The 27647-nt window shown below is 38.5% G+C and overlaps 1 protein-coding gene across 1 annotated transcript in view; it reads right to left on the reverse strand.

Annotated features, from left to right (window-relative positions):
• Nucleotides 1–2331: 2331 nt before the first annotated feature.
• The window catches only part of LOC127429968 (PDZ domain-containing protein 2-like), a 97707-nt gene continuing 72391 nt past the window's right edge, over nt 2332–27647 (reverse strand). Inside the window, exons 11-24 of the mRNA XM_051679373.1 lie at nt 27124–27340; nt 26209–26326; nt 23210–23342; nt 19361–19433; nt 18848–18954; nt 18499–18673; nt 16207–17084; nt 14157–14301; nt 7933–10753; nt 7564–7681; nt 6343–6444; nt 5802–6075; nt 5388–5522; nt 2332–5170 (exon numbers count right to left, since the gene is read on the reverse strand). Coding sequence (XP_051535333.1) covers nt 5004–5170; nt 5388–5522; nt 5802–6075; nt 6343–6444; nt 7564–7681; nt 7933–10753; nt 14157–14301; nt 16207–17084; nt 18499–18673; nt 18848–18954; nt 19361–19433; nt 23210–23342; nt 26209–26326; nt 27124–27340 — 5463 coding nt within the window. The 3' untranslated portion in view covers nt 2332–5003. The remainder of the gene's footprint in view (nt 5171–5387; nt 5523–5801; nt 6076–6342; nt 6445–7563; nt 7682–7932; nt 10754–14156; nt 14302–16206; nt 17085–18498; nt 18674–18847; nt 18955–19360; nt 19434–23209; nt 23343–26208; nt 26327–27123; nt 27341–27647) is intronic.

The raw sequence follows: 27647 nt of genomic DNA on the forward strand, positions 1-27647 counted from the left end.
CCTTCATGACATCCCAGACATGTATGACTTTCTTTTTCCTGCTGAATATAAATAAAGATTTTTAGAAGAATATTTTAGCTCTGTAGATCCATCAAATGCAAGTGAATGGTGACCAGACCTTTCAAGCTCCAAAAATCACAAAGGCAGCATAAAAGTAATCCATAAGACTCCAGTGGTTAAATCTATAACTTCTGAGGAGATATGATAGGTCTGGGTGAGAAACATCAATATTTAAGTTATTTTTTACTATAAATCTCCACTTTAACTTTTACATTCTGCAAGTGAAACTAAAAGTGGAGATTTATAGTAAAAAAGGATTGAAATATGGATCTGTGTCTCACCCAAATTGATTGCATCACTTCAGAAGACAGATTTAACCACTGGAGTCATATGGATTACTTTTATGCTACCTTTATGTGATTGTTGGATTTATTGTTGGATAGCTTCAAATGTCTGGTCACCATTCGCCATTCACCATAAATGCATTTTCACCGAAATTACAATAGCAGAAATAATATAATTAAATTAACGTTTAAAATATATAATTATGAACAGGAAACATTAAATTATGAACAAAAATACATTTTAAAAACTAATATGAAAATATATATAATAGAATATAAACTCTTCCATGACAACAACTAAAATTTAAGGCTGCACTGATGTAGCCTTTAATTTATTGATAATTTTGATATTAGGGGCTGGGTGGTGGGTCAGAGCTGGCATTTTTTATGGCTTTTTTGTGGCATTGTGTCTTTATACAGAATATGAATCCAACACAGAGCCTGCTCAGAGCAGCCTTATCTCAGCCGTGTTAAGATGCCTTCAGTTTTGATAAGACTATCATTTATACCATTAAGGTTCTATATCAAATTGTATTGATAGCGCTTTGGTTCAAATAGCGGTCTCAAGTTATTTGCAGTTACATCAACTTTCTCTATGGTTATAGTCCTACATATTGATAAAGGCTGTCTGTTGAAAAAGAGAAAACCTCTACAACTGTCCTACTAAATGCCAGGGCAGTCACAACAGCTGCAATTTCAATGTTCAAAATTTCAATGTTTTGTGATGGCAGAATCACAGACAGATATTCACAGTGAACAGAGCAATACTATGAGAAGATCGATGTCTGCCAGCGATTAACAAACACTTGGCAGGTAGAGCGAGGTGGTGGTTGTTCCAATGAGAGGCTGTGGCTGCCATCTGTACTGGAACTAGATGCAAACAATCCCCCCTTTACTGACTCCCCTTGTGCTCTTGTGTCAATGGTCTTGCATTTATTACTAAGTAGATATCAAGTAAATTGAAAAATGCTAATATGGTAAATGTTCCAATCAATTTTGATTAGGTGCCATAAATTAATCCAGCATTTTGTTTTATATTAGAAAAATGCTTACTCGGGCATCTCACAAAAAAAAGCTGAGGACCATTTTCCTCCTCTATAATGACATCAAGTACTTCATCTTCTCTTTGTCTGAAAAGGGTCCAGCAATACTGTAATGATCAAAAGTTCATTTGAAAGCTAGCGAAAGGTTGCAGGTATAATGTTCTGCTGAAACAGGTTTGTAACTGTTACACATGCAAACAAGCAAAGATATATAATATTTTAAATAGTTTTATGTCACCTATCTGTGAATGGTTCTAAGGAACACTAATGCCATGGTCAAGTTTGGAGCCCGGTACAACCTTTAAAGGAATAGTTCAACAAAAAATTACAATTCTGTCATTATTTTCTCACCCTCATGTTGTTTCATACCTGTATGACTTTGTTTCTTTTGCAGAATACAAAAGGATATATTTTAAAGAATGATGCGATAATGATTTAAATTCAATGGCAGTTGATAGTTGATACTCACTTAAAAGCTTAAAATAGAATCCAAAAAGTCATAAAAGTAGTCCATGCAACTTATGTTATATTCTAAGTCTTCTGAAGCCATACGATCACTTTGTATGATGCACAGACTGAAATGAAAGTCTTTATTCACCATTAAATCAATTCAGTAATTAGGTAAATCAAATATGGCAATATCAAACATCAAACTTCACTGGTTCTTGTGTCATGACATTTGGTTACGTTTGGTCACAAAAGTTTTAAGAACCAATGAGGTCTGACGTTATTGACAAATATATTGGATTTACAGAGTTTAAATCTGAGTTTAAATCAGTCTGTTTTGCCTTTGATTAAGTGCATTTTTCATTACTATGGACATTTTAGGTTAACAACAATAACAGCACAGTCACCAAGGTAGCTGGCCAATTAATATACAGTAAGACCAGTAGCCCTATCAAATTCAATAGGCCAAAATTATTAAAATAAATTGAGCATTTCCATTACTGTACAAAATATTCTTTATTCACAAGGGCAGAATAAAAAGTCTAATAGACAATAGAAATAGCCATGATCGCTTATTTCATATATATCATAGTTTACACACTTGTGCTTAATACTTAGCTAAATTAAATTAAAGTAATAACAGTGGGATCTGTAATATGTACATAAGACAATTCAAGTACAATAAAATAACAGCACTGATTCATCAGGGAAACAACTCTCCTTAAAGTCTCAGACGTGAGTAAACATGAAAAATATTCACAGCTGAAAAAATTATCAAACAGACCTGAAGGACCTCTGTATAATAACTGTATATTTCAAATGTTAATAACCGGTTTATTGAACAATGGACCCTTTTCACATTTATGGGTTTGTAACATGTGGAACTACAGTGGGGTAAACTTATATAGCAGTAAATGGGAGACCACTGCAAATATCTTTTTTTTGTGTTTCCATTTGCTCCAAAAGCAAGAGAAAAATTCCACTAATACGTTTCCACGACTTTCCAAAAGAGGAAAAAATACACAGTGGTGGATTACGGGAGTCAGAAGAGCGAAAGATGGCAATTTTACTGTCATTTTCTCAGCTGTATTTAAAAACCCCATCGCAGCAATTAAAAAAGAAAATCAATGCCATGGTAAATAAGGCAGAAATGCTTCATTACAAGCTGACAAGGGTCCATAGCAATAAGTAATATTTCGGAAAACCTTTTGGAAAACAATAATTATTCTGCTAATATGCTTCATCTCGCTAGTGGTGCAGAAATTACACACTTTACCTTAAAGATAAAATAATGAATTAATTAAAACCAAAAAGGGCTTTAAATTATCAAGAGAAACAATGAAAATAAAGGTACATTTCAATGATAACAGAGGAAAGATCAACTCTACAAATCCATTTTAAGTTATAAACCTGTTCAAACAAAACCTTACTTTAATAGCTCAAATGTTGCTCAAAATAACTAATCCATCAGATTAGGCAGCATGAACACACAACTATGAAGTGGTTTGCATTTTTACCATATAATCATAGTTGCAGAACCATTGTAGATACACCGATGAGCCAAAACATTACACTTAATATGCTTTTGGTTGTACGCGTGCTGCCAAAACAGCATCGACCCACCGAGGCATGGACTCTACAAGACCCCTGAAGGTGTCCTGTGGTATCTGGCACCAAGACATTAGCAGCAGATCCTTCAAGTCCTATAAGTTGCAAGGTGGAAACACCATGGATCGGACTTGTTGGTCCAGCACATCCCACAGATGCTAAATCGGATTGAGATCTGGGGAATTTGGAGGCCAGGGCAACACCTTGAACTCTTCATCATGTTCCTCAAACCATTCCTGAACAATGTGTGGAGTGTGGCAGGGCACATTATCCTGCTGAAAGAGGCCACTGCCATCAGGGAATACCGTTGCCATGAAGGGGTGTACCTGGTCTGCAATGATGTTTAGATAGGTGGCATGTGTAAAAATAACGTCCACATGCTATTGGGTTTCCCAGTAGAACATTGCCCAGAGCATCATACTCCCTCCACCGGTGCTCGTCATCTTCCTACAATGCATCCTGGTGCCATCATTTCCCTAGGTAAACGGCGCACACGTACACCGCCGTCTATGTGATGTACACTACCGTTCAAAAGTTTAGGGTCACTTACTCATTCTTTATTTTTATTTTATTTTATATTTTTCACATTTTAGAATAATAGTAAAGTCATCAAAACTATGGAATAACATAAATGGAACTATGGGAATTATGTTGTGACTAAACAAAATCCAAAATAAATCAAAACTGTGTTATATTTTAGCATCTTCAAAGTGGCCACACTTTGCCTAGATTTTGCAGAAATGTACTCTTGACATTTTCTCAACCAACTACTTGAGGTGTCACCCTGGGATTGCCTTTTTAAACAGTATTGAAGGAGTTCCCATCTATGTTGGGCACTTAGTGGCTGCTTTTCTTAATTATTCGGTCCAAGTCATCAATTTCAAAAACGTCTTTTTAAATACAGTTTTTGTATTTAAATAAATATGTTGGCACAATTATATTTTTGTCTACAAAACTAATTTTAAATATTTAAGCATACACCTTCAGATCAAAATGTTTTTAAGATCATGAGAAACATTTCAGGCAAGTGACCCCAAACTTTTGAACGGTAGTGTAAAAGAAAACGTGACTCATTGGACCAGGCAACCTTCTTCCACTGCTCCAAGGTCCAGTTCTGATGCTTGCGTGCCCGTTGTATGTGCTTTCAACGGTTGACGGGTCATAATGGGCACTCTGACCGGTCTAAGGCTACACAGACCCATATTAATTAAATTAAATTGTACAAGGGATGCAGTTAATAACATATAACTCATAATTCTTATACTTATGTTTTGAATGTCTTCAAAAAGTCATAAAGGACACAGTTTAAAGTTTGTGTGATACAAAGTTCAAAGTCAGGGCACACAAAAAAATACCATAATCCTGCATACTGTTAGTGAGCATAACACAATATCGCAGAAGCCTCGTTTGTATAAAAATCAACGTGCAACAAATTCTTTATCACAGAGATCCTGTAATAAACACATATAAAAAGCAATGCAAAGTCAGAAAATGTACAATAAGACCACCACAGTTTGGCACCTTCATCAGATACGTGCAATGTGTGTAGGTAGATCAGATGTCATACAGAAGTCCTGGGTTTTCTGATGACTAACTGGACGGGGCCCTCAGAGACTGTTTTAATAATGTTCCAGGCATCGTAGTGCATAATGCCTTGCAAAGACCTGCCGTTGATGGCTAGAAGTTCATCTCCAACATCAATGATGCGGGACTGCTCAGCAGCTCCTCCTGAGTGGTGACAGACAGAACACACAATCTGCACTTTTCCATTTACTAAACTCTATTTATGAGACATCCCATAATAAACTAACCTAAAAGGACTGAAAACGCATTTGTGTCCCTGAATGTTTTCCCTCTTATTAGGCTCTGTGATGAACTGAGCTCTTTCTCTTAGCCCTTAGATTAAACCATGTGTCTCCTCCTTGTGGACAAGTGCAGAACTCACCTCTGAAAATGCGCTTGATGTAGAGTGGTCGATCTCCATGTGCAGATGCTTTCCCTCCATCTAGACTGAAGCCTAGACCAGCTGTAGTCTTCTGTAATTCCACACTTAAAGCCCCATCCGGTCCCACCTCCACACCTACCAACAGCCAATTAGTGACAGGAAAAGTTATTTTTCTAGAAATTATTAAATTATACAACCACAATAAAAAGCCAACAAGTCAATCACTTGTATCACTTTATCATTACACGGCGCTGTGGAATATTTGATTCTAATTGGTTGATCATGGCATTCTGCAGTCAAATATTTTTCTAAAATGATCACAGAACTGTATATTCTTAGCACTCCTATACATTATCCCTTACACATTTGTTCTGATAGGCTTAAGTGTCATTAACAATCATTCCTGCCACTTACTTGCTTTATTTTCCCAGAAGCTGCCACTTTGGACAGGTGAAGGGCAATGTCTATCCTGAAGGGGAAGTTCTGGCCTAGGCGATGTTAGCTCAGTATCTTTGCCCTTCTGGATGACCACTAATGCCTGTCTTGGCAGCCTGGTCTGATGAAGACAGGACAGCGCCTCTCCATGTGTGATCCCACTCAAGCTGGTCCCATTTATTGACAAAACCCTATCTCCTCTGTGAATGGAACCTTCAACCCCTGCCACCCCATGAGTGAACACGCGATGAACCTGTTCAAAACAGAAATGTATCATGTTACTCTAACAGTGGATTATGACATTTGTTAATTCCTAGTTGATGCACTGGATCTCACTTTCTTAAACAGTAACCAGTTTCTTTAACTACCAATGGTGACAATTTGTTGTTTCATTATAATTATGAATGCTAATGAAAACAAATGGCTCAAAAAAATCTTTGAAAAAGCCGGTTTATCTATAAAAAAATAATAAAAAAAGCATTCTATTTATTTATTTTTTGCTTAAAAAAGAACAGCTTACCGTAACAGATTTCTGCTCCAGGTCTACTCCTCCAGCGATGCTGAAACCCAGTCCAGATCCCTGCTCTTTAGTTAAGATGACAAAGTAAATGTCCTCTTTAACCTAGATACAAAAATATTCATGAAAGATTATCATTTTGTAGGATTAAAATAAATACAGATTTCCTGATTTTACCTGGCTAAAAAAATATATGAAATTATAAATAGGGCCCATAAAAATAACCACTGATTTTGTTATGAGCACTTATTCTGTACTTACAAAGCTGACGAAACTACAACAAAAAGTGACAATTATGTAAACATTGTAAGCTTTTTAAATGTTAATAAACCAGAACAAAAGGATTTCTATAATTGACTGTGCTATATCTGAAAGCATAAATAATTAAAAAATTATCTGAGATGTAAAAAAATACTGTTACACTTTTCTATGCCCTTTGAGGAATGTATGCGGGAGAGATCTTATAGACCCCATTTACACCTGGTATTAAGATGCGTTTCTGGTGATCCAATCATAAGTGGTCAGCGCTAAATACGTCTAAACGGGGTCTAAAAGGTTTTGTGATCGGATCACAAAAATCACATATGGAGGTAGTCAAAAACGCATGTGACCACATCGCATTTGAAGTGTAAACAGTAATCTGACCTGAATGCGTCCAGAACAGCAGTGAAGTGCCATCCCTCACCTGTCAATCAACTACTGCACTAAAACAAGAGTTTATACTTTGCTGGTTACGAGCTGCTTTAAAAAGAAATAATCATCTGATCAGAAAATTTGAAAAGGCAGATACAAGCACAAAAACTTTACAGATCTTCTTTAGTGTGTCTGATATCAACATGCAGGTACACAGATGAGAAGCCTACACTGGAAACTGAACAGAGGTACTCCACTAAAACAATGGATAATTTTGCTCAAAATGTTGCGTTTGTACTTAGATTAAATTTCAACTGCATCTGGGAGAAAAGGGACCCCGGTTTTGTGTGCGCTTTCTTTGTCTTTTCTGACTTTTTCACAGTTTGTTATCGTGCAGTAACACAGTGACATAGTGACTGATGCATGTCATCATGAAATCAGAGACCCTCCCCTCGAAATCCGAACAAAAGTGGTAACAGGAGACGCATTTAAGCGACCAGGTGTAAACACCGATGTGTCTTGTCTGAAAATATGTGATCATATCACCCAAAACGCATCTTAATACCAGGTGAAAATGGGGCCATTAAGTACCTTTGAGAGAGATTCTGTCCTCTGTATAAGAGTCGTCACATCCACTTTAGTTGTGAGGGAACACAGAACATCTTGTACCTTATTTTGGTCCAAGGGAGAAGATTCAAGATCTTTCAAACTATCATAAGAAACACACAACACAGAAATCAGCTGTAATGCTGCTTTTTTCCTAGCCAGGAATATATGTTAAAATTTTATCAATTAATGGTTGCATTTATCAACTAATTGTTGCACTAATCAGGAGAATTTATGCAGAATCTAATTACAGCATCATAAGATGCAAACCAAGCCAAATTTAAAACCATACAGGCCTAACAACATTACACAGATTCTTAGCATTGCACATGTATAATACTAGTCTTCACTCACTTTATAGACCAGCATGAGAGTCCTGTGGCCTGGCCTTCATGTTGCTCCCTATTGCTGGTTGGACCAGGCGTTGCAGTGTTAACACTGTTCACGCTGGTCACAACAGTGTATTGCAGGTTGTGTGATGCTGGGTCTGTGGACCTGCAAGGGTAGATTTCCAGCTCAGTCTTAAAGATCACATTGCCTGGGTCACTGGAAAAATCCTCGGTGCACAGCTTGTCCAGTTCAGGCATGCTTAGCGCCCTAATCTCTCTTAGTTTGGAGCGTGACAGGCCTCCATTGGCGCGGGCATTGCGGGATCGCAGCACTGGTGGTGTGTGAACAGTGGGCTGGTTCTGAGAGGCTTCATTTCTGGCTTTCTCCTTCATAACTGGCTCTGTTCTTCCGTTTGAAGGAGCCGATTCAGTGTTGGTTATAACTGCATTGGAGGAAGAATTCTGTAGTTGATGCAATGGAGATGGAGCTGAGCTCAAATTGTCCACACAAGAGCTGAGACTCCTCCTCAAAAAATATCTCTCACCGGGCTGAATGCTAACAGATCCGGTGTACCCAGACAGCCTCTGGTTGAGAGGTGGTTTAGACTTAATAGCATAAGAAGGAATGTCTATGCACCTTATCACAGAACCATCAAAGCTGGCCAAATTCTCAAAGGACTGGATTCGTTGTCGAACTGAGAAAGGGTTTGGGTCAAGAGACCCACTGGGATCCATAGAGTAGCTTCTGCGGTCTAGTGCTCTTAGGTACAGTTTGGATTTGCTCATCTTGAGACTAGAAGCAGCATCTTTATTATTTGAGTTCCTTTGGGGGCTTTCTTCCTGGCCATTGCAGAACACTTTTTCAACAGTTTCACATGTCCTAATAGTACCATTATGCTGCAGAGGACTAGATAAAGAGTTGATTGATTCTAATGAGATTGTGTGTGCTCCTAGAGTGTGTTCCAAATTAGATTCCTCCCACTCGACTTGATCGTTTGACACTGAGGCCAAACTTGTATTCACAACCTCCTTGCAAGTCAGGACAGGTGTGGAAGATGAAGAAGATGGGATTGAAGAGGATAAAAGTCGTACCTCGATGAAAGTTCTTTGTGTGGGGGCCACAGTGACCTCAGGCTTAGAAACTTGCTCCTTTTGATCCAAGACCGATTCCTCTCTAGCAGATTGGAGTTCTTCTTTGGCGATTTCGGTGGAAGTTGCCTTTAATGCAGTGGACACAATTGGTCGACTTTGGTCAGTTTTACAAGACAAAGACATTCTGCTTGATTTTGGGCTACCAGTCGGTATAGTTCTTCTAGCATGGAGTTTAGGAGACTGACTTGAGGAGCTAAGAGCTTTTTTCTGTACTGGACTTTCTGCCCTCGGCGATCTGGAGACTGACTGTTCTTGCTCTTTACATTTAATCGTAATATTCAATCCCTTGAGTTTAGAAGCAGTGTTTGACTTTTTATTGTCGAGTTTGAGTCTACATCTCAGCAGGGGTGAAACAGGGTTGTCATTGAGGGATTTAGTTTCCAAAGACCTGACACAGTAAGTGGTGGATTTACTCTGGTTCTGGGAAAGTGATGATTTAGAGTGAAGCGTGGGATGAACTTTCTCTCTCTCCTTGTCCATTGGAGTGAGTTTAGGGCAAGCCTGCACACTAGATTTGCCATTGGCATGATTTGATGCCATTGGCTCTGACACATTTGACCTTAGTGGCACTTGCACAGTGTTGGGTTTCTCTATAGACAGAGTTGCAGCTGAGTGCAACTTAGCTGTCCTCTCTTGACTCCTAGGAGTGACATGGCAGTTGCCCTGAGTAATAGGGGGACAACTGACACCTGTTGGTGTCTTGCAAGTTTTGACAGGTTCCGAAATGGTTTCACATTTTTCATCAGCATTGCAGTTTGAGGGCGCTGTGCTTGGTGAAGTTCTCACACACATTGCCTCTTGTTGTGTGGGACTGTGTCTGGTGTCCCCATTCAAAAGGTTATCATCTGACAACTGAGGGCAAAGTGGGCCCTGTAACACAGCGAGTGAAACGGAATGATTATTCTCCGGTAAATCCTTGTTTGGCATGGAGAATGATGGAGGGTTGTGGAGATCAATGCCAGCAAGTGTCTGGTTAACAGTTTGTCTATCTGTGATGCTGTCTCCATGTGAAAGAGATCTATCCTCTGATTGGCTGAATGCAGGCTGACTGACAGCAGTGCTGAAGCAGAGCTCTACCACTTCCTCATCTGAGTCAGTGTCCTGAGGTTCCTCACAGTGACCTTGAGGCTTCTCTACTTTGACAGAACTGTCAGTGGCAGAATTGCTCTCAGAGTCACTATCCTCAACCAGACTGTACATACTTGGTTTCTCTCCATGTCCTTTCTCCAGAAGTATAATGTCCTCTTCCAGGTGACTAAAGTTCCTAGAGTAACTATTTAAAAATGTCTTTCCTACAGGAAAATGGCAAGCGTTATTCCCCACATCTAGTGCAGAGAAATCTAGAGGATTTGGTTGTGATGGTGCTGTGGTTGAACACCCTTTGTCTTCCGCTTTACTGCACTCTCCTGCATTTGCACTTGTGTCTGTGAAACCTGAGACATTTTGGTCCTTCTCTTTGTTTGCAGTAGAGTTCAGTTCAGTTATTACATCATCAATATTAGTTACAGGCGGCACACTGTTGCTGTGGATTGCTACCGCATGTTTTGCATTTGTTTCAAATGAAGGGCTCTCCTGAGCCACAACTGGAGTTTTGTCCATATTGCTTTTTTCCTCTGGAGGAGGTCTGGGTTCCTCCAATTTAGATGAGTCCTTGCAGCCAGAGGACATAATCAAGCTAGAAAGTTGATCTACAGCTGCAAATGTGGACAAAAAAACATCACAAATGCACATTAAAAAATGTTCTTGCTTGGAAAAGAAAACCGGAAAAAGAATTGCACAATTATTAAAAATTTTCAGATCAGTTGATCACCACAGTTGGCAAAACACAAATGGCAATTCACAACTAATAATAGGCAAAATATGGCAGAATGGCAAAAGAGAATGGCTGAATATAATGAATTTAGATCAAGATTACCCATGTCATACATTATAAATGCAACGCCGAGAGCTGCTAGAAAAGCTACAAATTGCGTCTGTTTTATAAATTAACATTCCACTGGAAAACTATTCCGACTAACCCTTTTCCATTCCATAGAATGTGCCTTGAAATTTGCGTATCGAATTATAAATACTGAAGAAAAAAAAACTCAAGACCACTGCCCATGCAGTTAATTCCACAGTTTGATATTTCACTAATTCTAAACACACTTCTGTCTGTTGTTCATTAGTGAAAGGAGTATATGCTCAGTCTAATCAAAGCCAACACCACAGGAAACTTTGGACTACTGTCTCTTGAAACAATTCCCCTTAGGAAAAAAAGTGAATCTCTCTCTGAGCCTTTCCAGGGTTTGGCAGTAGACATGATAAAGACAATCCACAGAGAAAATATTTTTTAATGTTTCCAATTAAGTAGTACTGGCATCCTGGAGGCAGCTCATAGAGTCAAAAACTTTAGTCAGTTTTAACCGAAACAGAACACTCTTAATATTCCATTCACAAATCTAAACAGACAAACTTAAAATATAACTAAAAGAGGGAGACTTGAAAATGGTGCATTCAATATGATTAAGTGCAAGCTATTTTAAATATCATACAGTTGATAAATGTTCATGTAAACAAACTGGTACAGTGGCAAGAAAATGTATGTGAACCTTTTGGATTTACCTGCATTTATATAAAAATCTGGTTTGATCTTCATCTGAGTTACAGTAATGAACAAACACAATCTGTTTTAACTAATAACACACAAATCATTGTATTGTTCTTGTACATATTGAACACATAATTCAAATTATGGCTAATGACTTCAACAAATGCTAATTAAGAGTCAGGAGTTGGCAAACCTGGCATCTAATTAATGAAACAAGATTGGAGGTGTGGGTTAGAGCTACTTTGACATATAAAAGGCACTCAAGCATTTTGAGTTTGCTATTAACAAGAAGCATCTGTTAACGTGGACCATGCCTTGCAAAAAAGAGATCTCAGAAGACCTACGATCAAGAATTGAAAAGCTGGAAAGGGTTACAAAGTTATCTCGAAGAGCTTAGATATTCATCTGTAAACAGTTAGACAAACTGTCTATAAATGGAGACGATTTAGTACTGTGGCTCCTCTCCCTAGAAGTGGCCGTCCAGCCAAGATGACTCAAAGAACACACCGCAGAATGCTCAATGATGTAAAAAAGAACCCTGGAGTGACAGCTAAAGACTTGAAGGAATCACTGGAACTGGTTAATGTCTCTGTTCATGAGTCTACTATACGGAAAACATTAAACAGACATGTTATTCATGGCAGGACACCACGAAGGAAGCTGCTGCTTTCCAACAAAAACATTGCTGCGTACCTGAAGTTTTCCAAAGACCACCTTGAAACTCCACAACGCTACTGGGAAAATGTTTTATGGACTGATAAAACCAAGGTTGAATTGTTTGGGAAGAACATGCATCACTACATATGGTGTAAAAAGGACACCGCATACCAACATGAAAACATCATCTCAACAGTGTAGTTTGCTGGAGGGAGAATCATGATTTGGGGCTGCTTTGGGGCCTGGACTGCTTGCCATCATCGAGGGAAAAATGAATCCCCAAGTTTATCAAGATATCCTACAGGATAATATCTCAGTAGCTCAGTAGAAGTTGGGTGATGCAGAAGGACAATTAACCTATACATCGAAGTAAATCCACTACAGAATGGCTTCAAAATAAGAGAAACTCCACCTTTTGGGGTGGTCCAGTCAGAGCCCAGACCTTAACCAAATAGAGATGCTGTGGAATGACCTCAAGAGAGCCATTCACACCAGACATCCTAAAAATATGGCAAAGCTGAAGCAGTTCTGTAAGGAAGAATGGTCCAAAATTCCTTCTGAACATTGTGCAGGTCTAATCCGCAGTTACTGGAAATGCTTGGTTGAGGTTATTGCTGCCAAAGGAGGATCGACCGGCTATTAAAGCGTTCACTTGCTTTTCCCAAAGCACGGTGAATGTTTAATGGGATGTGTTCAATAAAGACATGTAAGATTATAATTGTTTGTATGTTGTTAGTTTAAGTACATTGTGTTCATCTATACTTGTGACTTTGATGAAGATGAGATCACATTTTATGTCCAGTTAATACAAGAAAACCAGCTAATACCAAAGGGTTCACATACTTTTTCTTGCCACTGTATATGAACATATGCTTGCTCTATGTGATAGAAAAACAATGTATTGTTGATCACATATGAACATTAGGTGACAGACAGGTGTAGACCGACAGACATATAAATAACACATATACTAACACTATTGAAAAGTTGTTTGTTGAGGAAATTGCTCTGTATGCCAAAATCAAGGATATGATTAAAAAGATCTACTAGTAAGAATGAGCAAGAAATAATACAGTATAGTATAGTTAAGATTAGAAGATTTTAGCAATGTAAAATATAATTTTATAAATGTGTTACCTCTTTCAAAATGCATTTAAGATTTTAAGGTGGCATCACAACAATTGTCAGAGCAATAACACCAAATCTACATTCTAAATTGACTAAAGGCATCTAAGAAGCATTAGTGCTGTTAATCTACACATCTACTTTTACTACACTGTAGTAAAATAGTCAATAGTCACCATTGACAAATAGCCAGCAGCCTGCAGTTCCCTTTGAGCTGATGAAGGATACTGCCAGAAAGGGGAAGTCTGCAGTACTCTTATCTCTTTAAGGCAGCATGGGAAAAGACAGACTGGTCTATTTATTGCAGTAGCAATTCTACCTGTGCTAACAATCTCTTGTGAAGTATAAATAAGATTTTTTTTTAATTGTTATATACTCGTTATACAATTAGGAAATAGCTTTAGCATACTGATTATTATGGAGCACCACAGCCTGCAGGGAGCGAGGAGGGGATATGGACAAAACCTAACCATCTACAGCAACATGACACTAACACAGCATTGACAACTATTCTTTCATACCAAACTCAAATTGGATTAGTTATAACTTGTACATAATTAAAATAGGAGCTGTATGGGTATAGTTATATTATACTGAATTGGATTAGAGAAAATAGGTTGTTAGGTTATGAAGTAATTTTTTAAAGGATCAACCTTCTTGTGGAACATATAAATGAGCAGACAAGCAGACTTCAGGAAACAACAGACATTCTGGCTCTTACTCACCTGAGACTGGCTTCTTAATCTCTAAGGTCAATTTGATTGGCAGGTTGTGCATGAGGTCACAGATTTCCTGATAGGTGGATGTACACACAGGGGTGTCACCAATTGTTACAATCTCGTCGCCAACACTCATCTTCCCTAAGGCTTCCTGATGAATAAATAGGAGAGAAATGGGTGAAATACATACCTCAGATTAAGTCTGGAGATAGTTCATCCATGCCCCTGACCACAACCAGCTGTGTATATATGGACAACTGCCCTAAACCTAGTATTGATGATCTCAACAAGGCAGTGCTCTGCACCATTTAGAATAAAGCGTTTTTCTTTTTTTTTTTTTTTTGCATTGCCAGAGTATTTAACATTTAAAACATATATATATATATATATATATATATATATATATATATATATATATATACATACACACACACATACACACTACCGTTCAAAAGTTTAGGGTCACTTACTCATTCTTTTTTTTTTTTTTTCACATTTTTGAATAATAGTAAAGTCATCACAACTATGGAATAATAGAAATGGAAATATGGGAATTATATTGTGACAAAAAATCCAAAATAAATCAAAACTGTGTTATATTTTAGCATCCTCAAAGTAGTCACCCTTTGCCTAGAATTTGCAGAAATGTACTCTTGGCATTTTCTCAACCAACTTCTTGAGGTATCACTCTGGGATGCTTTTTAAACAGTATTGAAGGAGTTCCCATCTATGTTGGGCACTTATTGGCTGCTTTTCTTTATTATTTGGTCCAAGTCATCTATTTTAAAAACTTTTTTCGTAATATTCGTAATATTCAATCCCTTGAGTAAAATAAAATTTTAGTTTTGTAATTAAATTAATTAATATGTTGGCACAATTACATTTTTGTCTACAAAACTAATTTCAAACATTTAAGCATATGCCTTCAGATCAAAAGAGAAAGATCATGAGAAACATTTCAGGCAAGTGACCCCAAACTTTTGAACAGTAGTGTATATATATATAAAAGTTTCACAACTGGCAAAATAATAATAATAATAATAATAATAATAATAATAATAATTGAGCTCCAGTGGATAGATCCATATCTTCAAAATTTATATGATAGGTGTGGGTGAGAAACAGATAAATATTTAAGTCCTTTTTACTGTAAATCTCCACATTCACTTTCACATTCTTCTTTTATTTTTGGCGATTATCATTTTTATATACCATGGTATACCATGTGTTTGGTGAAAAACAAAACAGAATTTAAGTACATTTTAATCGAAAATCTTGACGCCCATTTTACCTTCATGAGGGCTAAGAGCAAACTCGTTCCCAGTGATACTAAAAACAACATGAGCAGCATGGACTACTTTTATGAGACTTTTGTGTCCTTTAAGCTTTAAAGTGAGGGACTATCTACTGCAATTGTATTGCAAAGATGCAGAGGAATCTTCATTAAAACATCTCCTTTTGTGTTCCACATAAGAAAGTAAGTTATATAGGTTTGGAATGACATGAGGGTGAGTAAATTGTGACAGAATTTTTATTCTAGGGTGAAGTATTCCATTTAAAAAGCAGGAAAATCGGGGCCTGGGTAGCTCAGTGAATAAAGACGCTGACTACCACCCCTGGAGTCGCAAGTTTGAATCCAGGGTGTGCTGAGTGATTCCAGCCAGGTCTCCTAAGCTACCAAATTGGCCCGGTTGCTAGGGAGGGTAGAGCCACATGGGGTAATCTCCTCGTGGTCGCTATAATGTGTGGTTCGCTCTTGGTTGGGCGTGTTGGGGAGTTGTGCGTGGATGCCGCGGAGAACAGCGTGAAGCCTCCACACGCGCTATGTCTCTGCAGTAACGCGCTCAACAAGTCACGTGATAAGATGCGTGGATTGACGGTCTCATACGCAGAGGCAACTGAGATTCGTCCTCCACCACCCAGATTGAAGCCAGTCACTATGCCACCACGAGGACTTAGAGCACATTGGGAATTGGGCATTCCAAATTGGGGTGAGAAAAGGGGAGAGAAAAAAAAAGCATGAAAATCAACCAAAACAACTTGATTTCCAACCCACCCTCTCTGCAACACCTCCTGGTCTCAGCCCTGTAATCAGCACCTTGAGAGGAGATGACTTAATCTCCAGATCCAGACCAAAAGACTCTGACACGCTACGCTGGAGAACTATGGTCTCAATGGTGCAGACCCCAGCTAGCTCACTGGATTCGCCCTTCTTGCAGTGTAGAAGCCTGCAGGGAGGCTGAGTGTTGTTCTGCGTGACCTGAGCAGTCATTGTTGGAGGTAAATGTGACTCCTCATTCTTGGCCCTTTGAGGAGGGTTGGGGCACTCGATGCTCATCATGCTCTTCACACGAGTCACAGCTTTGTGCTCCACCTTGGGTGAGCACTTGATCTCCTTCTCTTCCCGATGAGGCTCTTTATTCATGCCTAGGTTTGTTCCTCCGGCTGCCCCAGAGTTGTGTTCCATACAGCGAATGGGCATAAAGGGAGATTCGGCACCAGGTGGCCCACTAGGCCCGTCCTCCGATTCTAATGAGCTACCATAGATTGGAGTGGCTGGCTTGCTGTCGATTTGTCTGTGGCTTTCGCTGTTGTCCTGGCTTTCATCATCAACTTCAAGAGATGAGGTGGCTATTACAATACCAGAGTCTTCCTCCTGGTGGTGGTGGTTGTGGGCTCCCTCCGGGACACCGCAGAGGAGATGACGGAAGGGGCCGCTGTCCTCTTCAAGGCCATTTTCATCGTCACTGGGTTCATCCCCATAGCAGATGACCTGACGTTGGCGGAGAAGAGGGCTGTGTACTGAACTGGGGCTGCTGCCCACGCTGGCCTGGTGGGGAGGGTCTCCAGCACGACCAAAACCAGTAGAGGCTTTACAACAGTCTGGGGTTGTGGGACTACTATCTGAGCCTCTGAAAACACCATCCCTGTAGACTGTTATGATAAGAGGAGAGACAAACATATATCTCTAGTGAAAATTGTAGGAAAATGAATTAGGCTCTGTTCAGACAGGCAGTAAAATGTTTTGGCTAATTTGACTCAAATTCATTTAGTTGTTTGTACAAAATAAAAAATGAAAACTCATGAAATACTACTTTTTTAAAAATGACTGATATGTGGTTAGAAATCCAATTAAAATCAGATCTTTGGAAATGCGTTTCAGTCTGAACCGTCAGGTAGTTTTGTTGTTTTTTCGTCATTCAAGGTGAGACATGACTACAATTGAGTTGTACTAGAAACTATTTAGCCTAGATGTGCCACTTCTATTAAAATGATGGGAGAAATTGGAATGCCCAATGGTCGATGGATGTAGAAAGGAAGTCCTGCCTTACAGGTAAAAGACCCAATCACCTTTTAGATACAAACATCGCCTGTCAATCAACTCGAGAATGCGCATGCGCATTAGCTATAAAAGCCTATTTTTGCATTATCTGAGGAAAAGAAGCACAATTTATGATTCCAGTGTTGTCAGATTTTACTGCTGGTTTGAAATGTTCTTTGATCAAAATCTTGACCAACCGTTTTTTATATTTTGGTGTTCCCCCATTCAAGTAGATAGGAGCTGCACTTTCATGACTGTGAAATAGCTTCCCGGGAGCATTCCAAAGAAGGCAGACATTAGACTGACTTGCTAGAAAGACTTTGTTTGTTCTCAATGAGTGCATTTACATGCACTTTAAAAGTCTGATTTCAGTCGGACTAAAGCAATAATTTGTCTTTTTAAAATGTCATGTAAACGTGTTAGTCTAACTGATATCATACCCGTTAGGATTTTGCAAAATCGAACAAACAGACCAAGATAATGTGAATGTTGATTGGTTCTGTCCAGCATGCATACATGTTAATCGGACCGGAACTGGCCTCAGCATAATGCAAAAGACTCAAGTAAACGTACTCATTAAATGTCATACACAAAGAAGCCTGGTGTCTGTAGCTATTTATGAACTGACTCATATTTGGTCACATGTGGCGCTCACTATGTACTGACATTATGCAATAATGTGAAAATACTGTAATGCCTCCGAAATTGATATTGTCCGTCCTCTCTTTCTACAATAACAGCTACTCTCTTATGTCACTTTGTGTTGTGCTGAGGCTTAAGTCATTACTATGAAACCAATGCAAATATACCAGATATTGACTACACGGACTGAACAAATGAATCTGATTTCATAACTTGCAAATTTACAGCAAGACCAGTCAGTCCTAAAGACCGGATTTGAAAAACAAATTGTATATATGTGCAGTGTAAATAAAGACTTATCTTTAACCAAACACTAACAAATTGTGAATTATCTTTTTATACACAGGGAAAATCTACATGACACGTGAGATTCAGTGTTGCTACCATGTGGCTGAGGTGCAGCCGATTCCTCCATGGAAGTATTACAGCTCCTGCTACTGTGCAGCAATTCGTCATAACTTGATCCCATTGCCATGGTCTCAGAGAGGGAAGACTGACTGGGAACATCGTGAACCGAGAAATACTGAGAAAGTTCTGACTCTGAACTCAGCGAGCATTGCTGCAGGGACAGATAAAGAGAGAAAGTCACATTGGCAACTGAGTGAAATCAGGTTAAAGGGTGTGTGAATTGCAAACTAATGCAGCCAATTTGTATAACTCAAATTTAATGTAAATCTGTTACTTCTGATAAAGTGAATTCCCCTGTGTACTGAGAATTGAGTTGCAAGTTTACCCTGCTCGCTGGCTCCAGGAATCTCTTCATGGTCCAGCTGAGAGCTGGGTTAACCTCACCACCCTGTTTGATTTTAACAGTAGGAGATAGACTCTTGGATGGCAGGCCTGTGCAAGAGAGCACAAAGAAAAATGGTGGTCATACATGAGAAAATATGAGAACAAATATGAGAACAGACAACAAACAAAACATGGCCTAGATTCATATTCAAACAAGCCATGCTGTAATCCCTGCTGATGAACAAATAATTTTTTTTCAGTTGTGTTTCTCAAGGCAATCAGGAGAACACAGATGATGGTCAGAATTTAAATACAGATATTTGTTAATACATCTATTGAATTATTTGTTAATATGTTGTCCAAACTTTAGAAATCAAATCTGAAACAGAGCTTTTCAAATCTTTGAACTAAACTGAAACCCATGAACTAAAGTTAAAAACCATGTCACTTTTAAGGTTGTGAGAGATACCATCAAGGCTTCAATAAGAGCAGACAGGACAGATAGGCATCTTACCCAATGTATGGGAAGAATGGCTATCTCTGTGTGTGGAGCGAGCGATCACTTCATCCATTTCTTGTTCAGACACCTGCGGGTGAAAGAGGCAATGAATAATATAAGATATAAAAACCTGAATCCCATGAAGCGAGGAAAAACACCTGTGTGTTAACTCATGGTTCCAACCAGCAGCTTATGCCTTAATTCCATTTTTACTGTAAAGGGCCAACAGTGTTACCAATTAAAACACAAGAGCCTCAAATAGGAAAATTTCATATTTTGTAAATGTCAGCACTGACCATCAGGTGGCACTGTGTGTTAAGCAGAATAGAATCAGCTTTACACTGGTTCTAAATTGTTTCTTCAAATGTAAACACTCTTACAATCTTTGTCATATTCATACCAGGTTCCATTTCTTATCACTGTAAACCTTTGGAAAACAGTATTGCAATTGAAATGATTATAATTCAGACATCAAACTAACCCATTAAACAAAGAAAACACACAGTTAAACTGACAAATCCCCTGAGGAAAACTGTTACAGTTCATTTATGACCTTTAAGTCAGATATGTCATTGAACCAAGACAAAAACATAAATATTTTTACCATCCAAAAATAAAAGACAATCATTTATAAAAAACCTATCTGCACACATAGACCCTGTTTACAACTGGTATTAAGATGTGTTTCGAGTGATCCGATCACAAATGGTCAGTGCTAAATACAGGTCTAAACGGGGTCTACAACGTTTTGGGATCACAAAAACCACATACGAATGTGGTCAAAAACGCATGTGGCCACATCGCATTGTAGGTGCAAATGCTAATCTGTCCTGTATGCATCTCAAACAGCAGCGAAGGGCCTCCACTCACCTGTCAATCAACCACTGCACTAAAACAAGAGTTTTAACTTTGCCTGTTACATGCAGCTTTAAAAAGAAATAACCGCCCGATCAGAAAATTTGATAAGGAGGATACAGGGGCCTGGGTAGCTCAGCGAGTAAAGACACTGACTACCACCCCTGGAGTTGCGAGTTCGAATCCGGGGTGTGCTGAGTGACTCCAGCCAGGTCTCCTAAGCAACCAAATTGGCCCGGTTGCTAGGGAGGGTAGAGTCACATGGGGTAACCTCCTAGTGGTCCCTATAATGTGTGGTTCTCGCTCTCGGTGGGGCACGTGGTGAGTTGTGCGTGGATGCTGTGGAGAATAGCGTGGGCCTCCACACGCGCTACGTCTCTGCGGTAACGCGCTCAACAAGCCACGTGATAAGATGCATGGATTGACAGTCTCAGACGCGGAGGCGACTGAGATTCATCCTCCGCCACATGGATTGAGGAGAGTCACTACGCCACCACGAGGACTAAGAGCACATTAGGAATTGGGCATTTCAAACTGGGGGGAAAAGGGGAGAGAGAAAAAAAGAAAAGGCGGATACACACACAAGCTTGAGAACTTCACAAATCTTCTTCAGTGTGTCTGCTATCAACAAGCAGGGACACAGATGAGAAGCACACACATCGGTAGCTGAACTAACAGAGGAACTCCACTAAAACAACGGCTAATTTTTCTCGAAATGTCGCGTCCGTGCTTAGAAATTTCAACTGCACCTGGGAGAAACAGCACGCCGGTTTTGTTTGTGCTTTCTTTATGTTACTGCATGATAACAAACTGTGAGAAAGTAAGAAAAGACAATGACATAGTGATTGATGTATGTTGTCATGAAATCAAGAGACCCTCCCCTCGAAATCTGAACACAAGTGGTTACAGGAGACGTATTTAATCGACCAGGTGTAAACAGCGATGTGTTTCGCCTGACCACAAGTGATCGGATCACTCAAGACGCATCTTAATACCAGGTGTAAACGGGGCAAAAGGCCCCCCCCACACACACGACTGACATCATAAACATAATTTTTAAGTGATTAATGACCCCTGTGAGACAGATTTCGGACCTCGTATCACATGGTAAGTGTTAAGCTAGTCCTAACACTTTTCCCCTCAAGCCACATTAGCACTAGCTATCATATATCAGACAGCGTGTACAGTCAGCATATTCTAACCACTAAAAACCTCCTGCTGTACCCCACCCTGGCCCACATTTCTCAACATCTTGATTCATTAGATGGAGGAAAACCAAGCTCTGCTAGCAGAAGGAGGGGATGAATGTTGTTTACTTTTTGGCAAGCTTCAATGATTCATGCTAGGGGCAAATTAGAACTTTAGCAGGTGGATGGTGCTTTTGATTTCCACTTGCACCAGTATGTCAGAGGGAGAGGGTGTTTGTTACTGAGGAGAGGACTGAAAAACCACACTGAAGGGAGTGTGACCAAATCATCACACAGATGTTTGTGGCGTATTTAGTTTTAAACTGAACTATAGTAGTTGCCCTGCTGAAAAAAACAAACAAACAAGCTAAGTCTAAGCTAGTTTACTGGCCTTTGCTGGTCTCCAAACCTGGTCAGGCAGTTCTGATTGCTGGTTTTAGAGGGGTTTTGGACATTTTTCAGCTTGTCCAGGCTGAAAGACCAGCTAGATAAGATGAAGATTAAGAAAGTTTAAGATCATCTTAAACAGTGTTAATCTTGTCCATTAAATTACAAATGAAAATGTTTCTTGACAAAAGGTTTTTTGTTAATGATAACAAAGTCAAAAAAGATGCACATGACATGTATTGTATTTTTTGTTTTTGTTTTTTGTGTTTACTCGCATCCTGTAAAGCGACCTTGAGTTTGAAGAAAGGCGCTATATAAAATAAACATATTATTATTATTATTATTACATGACGATAATTAAATGATTTTAATTCAAACATGCTGTTGATGAAAATACTGACGAGAAAAAAATAATACTGATACTTAATAGTGCACAAACAGTAGAAACGTCTAAAGAAACATCTGTTTATAGAAGAAGAAACATCTAGCAAAAATGATAATCCAATAATCCAGGATTTGTTGAACACGTGCTAAAAAAACGGACTCTTTCAGAAAACCGGCTGTTCTGTAAAGAGCGTCTGTAAATGAGCGCATGTTAACGAGAGAGACTCGAATGGCTTTATCTCATCCGTGCTATTCGTGATTAGAATTAAATGTTTAGTTTTGTTGTATATTTCTCCACTCGAGTTGCATGAACCGAAAGCGCTGAACATCGGCAAAATGAACCGCTTTAAAAAAAGGTTAAATACTGCACTCAATCTCATTTATCAATACATGAGATTAATCACTATGTCCACAACATACTGTATATGCAATATTACAACTTACATCTGCACAGACATGAACAGGTAAACTTGAAGCAAGTTACGTGCTAGACCGAATGCGCAACTTGCACTGTGAATACGCCGTTTCTGCACGCAATGCACTATCCTAAACTAACTAAAACATGGAAAAATAATAATCTCTAAAGCATGAAGAATTCCAAATACAGTAACTTGAAAAAAAGCTAATACTTTCAGGTTTTCGGAACAAGGACAGTAGTAGTTGTTGTATCTTTAATGTTTTATACAAGTTTAAATTTCGATTTTTTAAAAACTTTTTCTAAAAGTTAACGTTTGGTTTAATATAGTTTGACGTGTTTTTGTCATTTTGCACATTATTTTACATTATTTCATTTTAGTCAGAGCAAAACTGACTAAAATGAATGAATATGAAGAACTATTGACTAAATTTAATGGACATTTTCATCTAAAACTATTACTAAAACACGAAACTGTAAAAAATGAACACTGATCTTAAACCAGCTTATACTGGTTCCCAAACTCAGCAGTTTTCCAAACTGTCTCTTTTTACAAGAGTTAGATCAGAGTTAGAGTTAGATTGAGATCAAACAAAGGAGCACGGTGATCCATATGTGTGTATGTTTGGTTCTTACTTTGGGGTTAGGATGTCGGCTAATGATTAGGCTGACTGGGCCGGGTCCACATTCACTCAGGATGGCATAGGCTTCACTCAGGGCTGCGTGTCTCAGGCTCACAGAATCCACCTCTAAGAGCTGGTCTCCTCGACTGAAACACACACACACGCACACACACACACACACACACACACACACACACACACACACTAGTCTTTATTATCAAGTATTTGATAAAACCATGAATTTTAGAATTTATTATTATTTGGTTTTAATGACAACAAGCACTCAAGCTGGCATGGACTGCACAAGTTTCTGCAAAACCTGATGATCCATGTTATGCTATAAAGGAGTTAACATGGCCAATGTCACTACTTTTCATTTTACATCATAACATAATGATTTATTTTTTCCTTTCAAAATCCTTAAACTTGTGTGGGCTCAACGTGGTCTCCACTGTATAACATAATAAAGATTAGCTTTGATATACACTCACTGAGAAATTTATTAGGAACACATGTACACCTTCTTATTCATGCGATTATCTAATCAGCCAATCGTGTGGCAGCAGTGCAATGCATAAAATCATGCAGGTATGGGTCTGGACCTTCAGTTAATGTTCACATCAACCATCAGAATCGGGGAAAAAATGTGGTCTCAGTGATTTCGACCGTGGCATGATTATTGGTGGCAGACGGGCTGGTTTGAGTGTTTCTGTAACTGCTGATCTCCTGAGATTTTATGCACAACAGTCTCTAGAGTTTACTCAGAATGGTGCCAAAAACAAAAAACATCCAGTGAGCGAAAGTTCTGCGGACAGAAATGCCTTGTTGATGAGAGAGGTCAACAGAGAATGGCCAGACTGGATCAAGCTGACAGAAATGCTACAGTAACTCAGATAACCACTCTGTACAATTGTGGTGAGCAGAATAACATCTCAGAATGCACAACACGGGGGATGGGCCACAACAGCAGAAGACCACGTTGGGCACTTTATTAGGACCATAGTGTTCCTAATAAAGTGCTCAGTGAGAGTAGGTTAGGTGTCAAAGTATATTTCAAGTGAAAAAACAAACAAACAAACAAACAAATTGCATTTGTTGTAAAAACTAATATGTTTGCAGTTGTTTGTAGCCTTATCTTTCCCTTCAGACAGCTGCAACCTCCAGATCCAACATTCAGGACCTCAGTCTATCTTTTGACATAAAGCCCCAATTCATGGGTTTCTGGATTTATTGCTAATTTTTTTCAGTCAAAAATGGCTGAACGCCATCAGTCATCTTAACTGGCAGAAGCACACACACATCACAAACACTACCAAATCATAACAAATATACAAACAAACAAAACAGAATTAGGTTTATTGGATGTCTTACACAAGAAGGGGAATACTTGCACAGACACACGCAGATTGTGGGCTCTATTGGGAAAATAAAGATCTATGTGATTGTTTTCCCTCGTGGGGTCTTATTCCAGCCTCTCCCTTCCTTAATTAACTGTAAGTGAAGAATTTAAGATGAAAAATCTAAGGGGCCCCTTGTCTGCTAACTCAGACAAACCAACACCACTCACTCTTAAGTGGATGTATCTTTTATACATGGCAACATACTGTATGCAGTATGAAACATTTCACTGCAATAGCCATCAAGGAGAGTAACACCATGACCTAACCATTTCATTTGTCTGTCCACAGAGTTGGGGAGTAATGGAATACATGTAACAGCATTACGTATTTCAAATACTAAATATTAGTAACTGTATTCCATTACAGTTACAATTTAAATCGTTACATTCAGTTACATACATTTACATTCAAGAAGTATTTTGATTACTGAATAGATTACTTTGCCTTTTATTGTAATTTTATTTAAATGTATTATTTAGTCTATTCAGTTGGAAAACATTTATCCATATAAATGATGCGATCCGAGGAGCTTTTGAACAGCAGTGAAACACTTTCTTATGATTTGCTTCATTCATCCGAGCACTTTCACACAGTTGGAGTGAAAAGGTGGATGTGACGTCATTGAGGAACTTTCCCTTGGGAGCTTAATAGAGTAGCTACATCGTGTTTCTACAGCTTTACAAAAATGGTTAGAAACGCTTTGACAGATGAATCCATTAAATACACGATTACATGCCTTGACAATGTTTTTTATGCGGTTAGGGTATTTCTTTTATAAGAAATGCTAACCAATGTAGCCTTTAACATCGCACAGAGAGCTACAAATAATATATTTTCTGCCTTTTTCTATGAACAGAATCCACATACGATCAGAAAAGGATGTAATTGTGTAAACCCTGAGGGGTTTTGACGTTTGGAGCAGCAAAAATAGTTAACCTTGTGTAAACTGTCATGTGATCATTTAGCTTTATGCTAAGGTAAAATGCTATTTCTTGCCTTTACATGCATCTGTTACCAGGCACAATTATATTTTATAATGAATTCTATGAAGAAAATTAACGATAGAGCATAACTTTTTTTCTCTAGTAAGACCTTTGATATTAGTGCAAAGATGTACTGCAAAAGCTTTATTCTTAATGAGAATTTAAATATTGTTTCCTGTAAAAATATCAAAAAATCCTTAAAATAAGATACATTTACTTGAGTAGCAAAACTGCAAAAGATATTTAGGCTTTTGTTTTTTCAGAGAAAGTATTTTTACAGTGAAGTGCATTTTCTTACTTTATTTATAGTCAGTGTTAAAAAAGGTAATCCAAAGTATTAAGATAACATTACTTACCTTGAATAATCAAACATTCAAGCATGTATTCTGTAATCTGTAGGGGAATACATTTTAAAAGTAACCTTCCCGACCCTATCTGTCCACACTGACAGCCAAAATGCTGCCTGCCGTGACACAATCACAGCCAACATATTTGATGTTTAGAACTGTTCATAAAATAAAAAGGCACATTTGCTTTGGGCTAAATTTCACTTTTCTCTAGCTACTATACATGAGAAATGTGCAAATGTGTGGGGCAATAATCTGACCACCACATGACCAAAAACTTACCTGAGTCTACCATCCATTTTGGCAACAGATCCTGGTGCCAAGCTGTGGATGTAGATCCCAGGAGCGCTGTTCTCCAGTGTAAGACAGCAGGCACCAATACCCAGACCCACACCTGGCTCTGATTCACACACAAACACAGCATTGCCAAAAGGTTTAGTTCACTACATGCAAGAGTCTCTTTTCTTATTATATACTGGCTTTAAAGTAAAAGTATTTCAGATATATAAAAAAAAAAACAGGTGGGGAAATATTTAGGGTTTCCTGAGATATTTCACACAACTGATGAGATGAAAATGTTAGATTACTCACTGGTCCTAAAGTAAATCATGATTTAAAAGATGTGCATGCACAATGAAATAATATAATACATGTCAAAGAAATATATGGTGACCCTGAATTGAATATGTTAAAGAAACACAAACAGCCTAATGAGAATGCCTCTTGGAAGTACAACGATCCAAGAATAACAGTTTTCAGTTTGGCAGGACAGTTTATTTGGACATATAATGGAACCATGACATAACCACACATTAAATCTGATGCACAGGTGCAAGAGGAATAAAAAAATTTAAAAAACAGTGCTGAATGCTGAAGTCAATTGCAAATGTCAAGGAATGTTGCAATAATTCTGAAGTTAAAAGGAAAATTAACATAGGCTCAAATGTTTTCTTTTCAAGATAATTTTTGCCAAAACAATAAAACTTTGTCAAATTTACCAAAAGCATATATAAAAAGTCAGTTAGCAGAACTGTTACTATGGTGATACTGTAGTGTTTCAAGATCAGGGTTCGTAACCCAAAGGTGCCAGGTTCAAACCCTGGAGAGGATGAGTGCGCTCAGCATACTTTTGTTAATTTTACAAACAGATCTCTTTAAATCACTTAATTTGTTAGTAATAAAAACACACAATTGTACCTTTGTTTAATGTAACCTCCATGATAATGCGATCTTTGGGACCCGGCCCCTTACGAGAGTCCCCATCTTCAAGGCTAGGAGGGGCCGGTGTCCCACCACTGGCGTTCGAGTTTGGAGAGCTGGATCTGCTGAGTAGTGTAGGCGTGGGACAAGGGGTAAGACTGGGGCTTCTCAGACGGGTCCGCACAGTTAGGGTAACTACTCCCTTCTTCAGTTGCTGAAATGGAGAAAATGGATGGGAAAAATATGCCAAGAAGCCAGCTGCTGCTAAAATTTTGTGTACAGTGGGGGTCCAAAAATCTTTGTTTTAAAAGTCTCAAAATCCTAAAACTTTTTTTTATTTTTAATTAGATTTTGAATTCCAGATTTTTTCTGTGGTCTTAGACTTTTAAACCCCCACTGAATATTTTTACTGTACATTAACTCAAGCAAAAATATTTACTGGTGGGTCAAAGAAAATCAAAAAGAATCAATGTTATTGAAAGCAAGAGGCTATGCTTTTCCAGGAATTCCTTTCTTTACAA

This window comes from Myxocyprinus asiaticus, chromosome 3 (assembly GCF_019703515.2).
Source record: "Myxocyprinus asiaticus isolate MX2 ecotype Aquarium Trade chromosome 3, UBuf_Myxa_2, whole genome shotgun sequence".
NCBI classification, from domain to species: Eukaryota; Metazoa; Chordata; class Actinopteri; order Cypriniformes; family Catostomidae; genus Myxocyprinus; species Myxocyprinus asiaticus.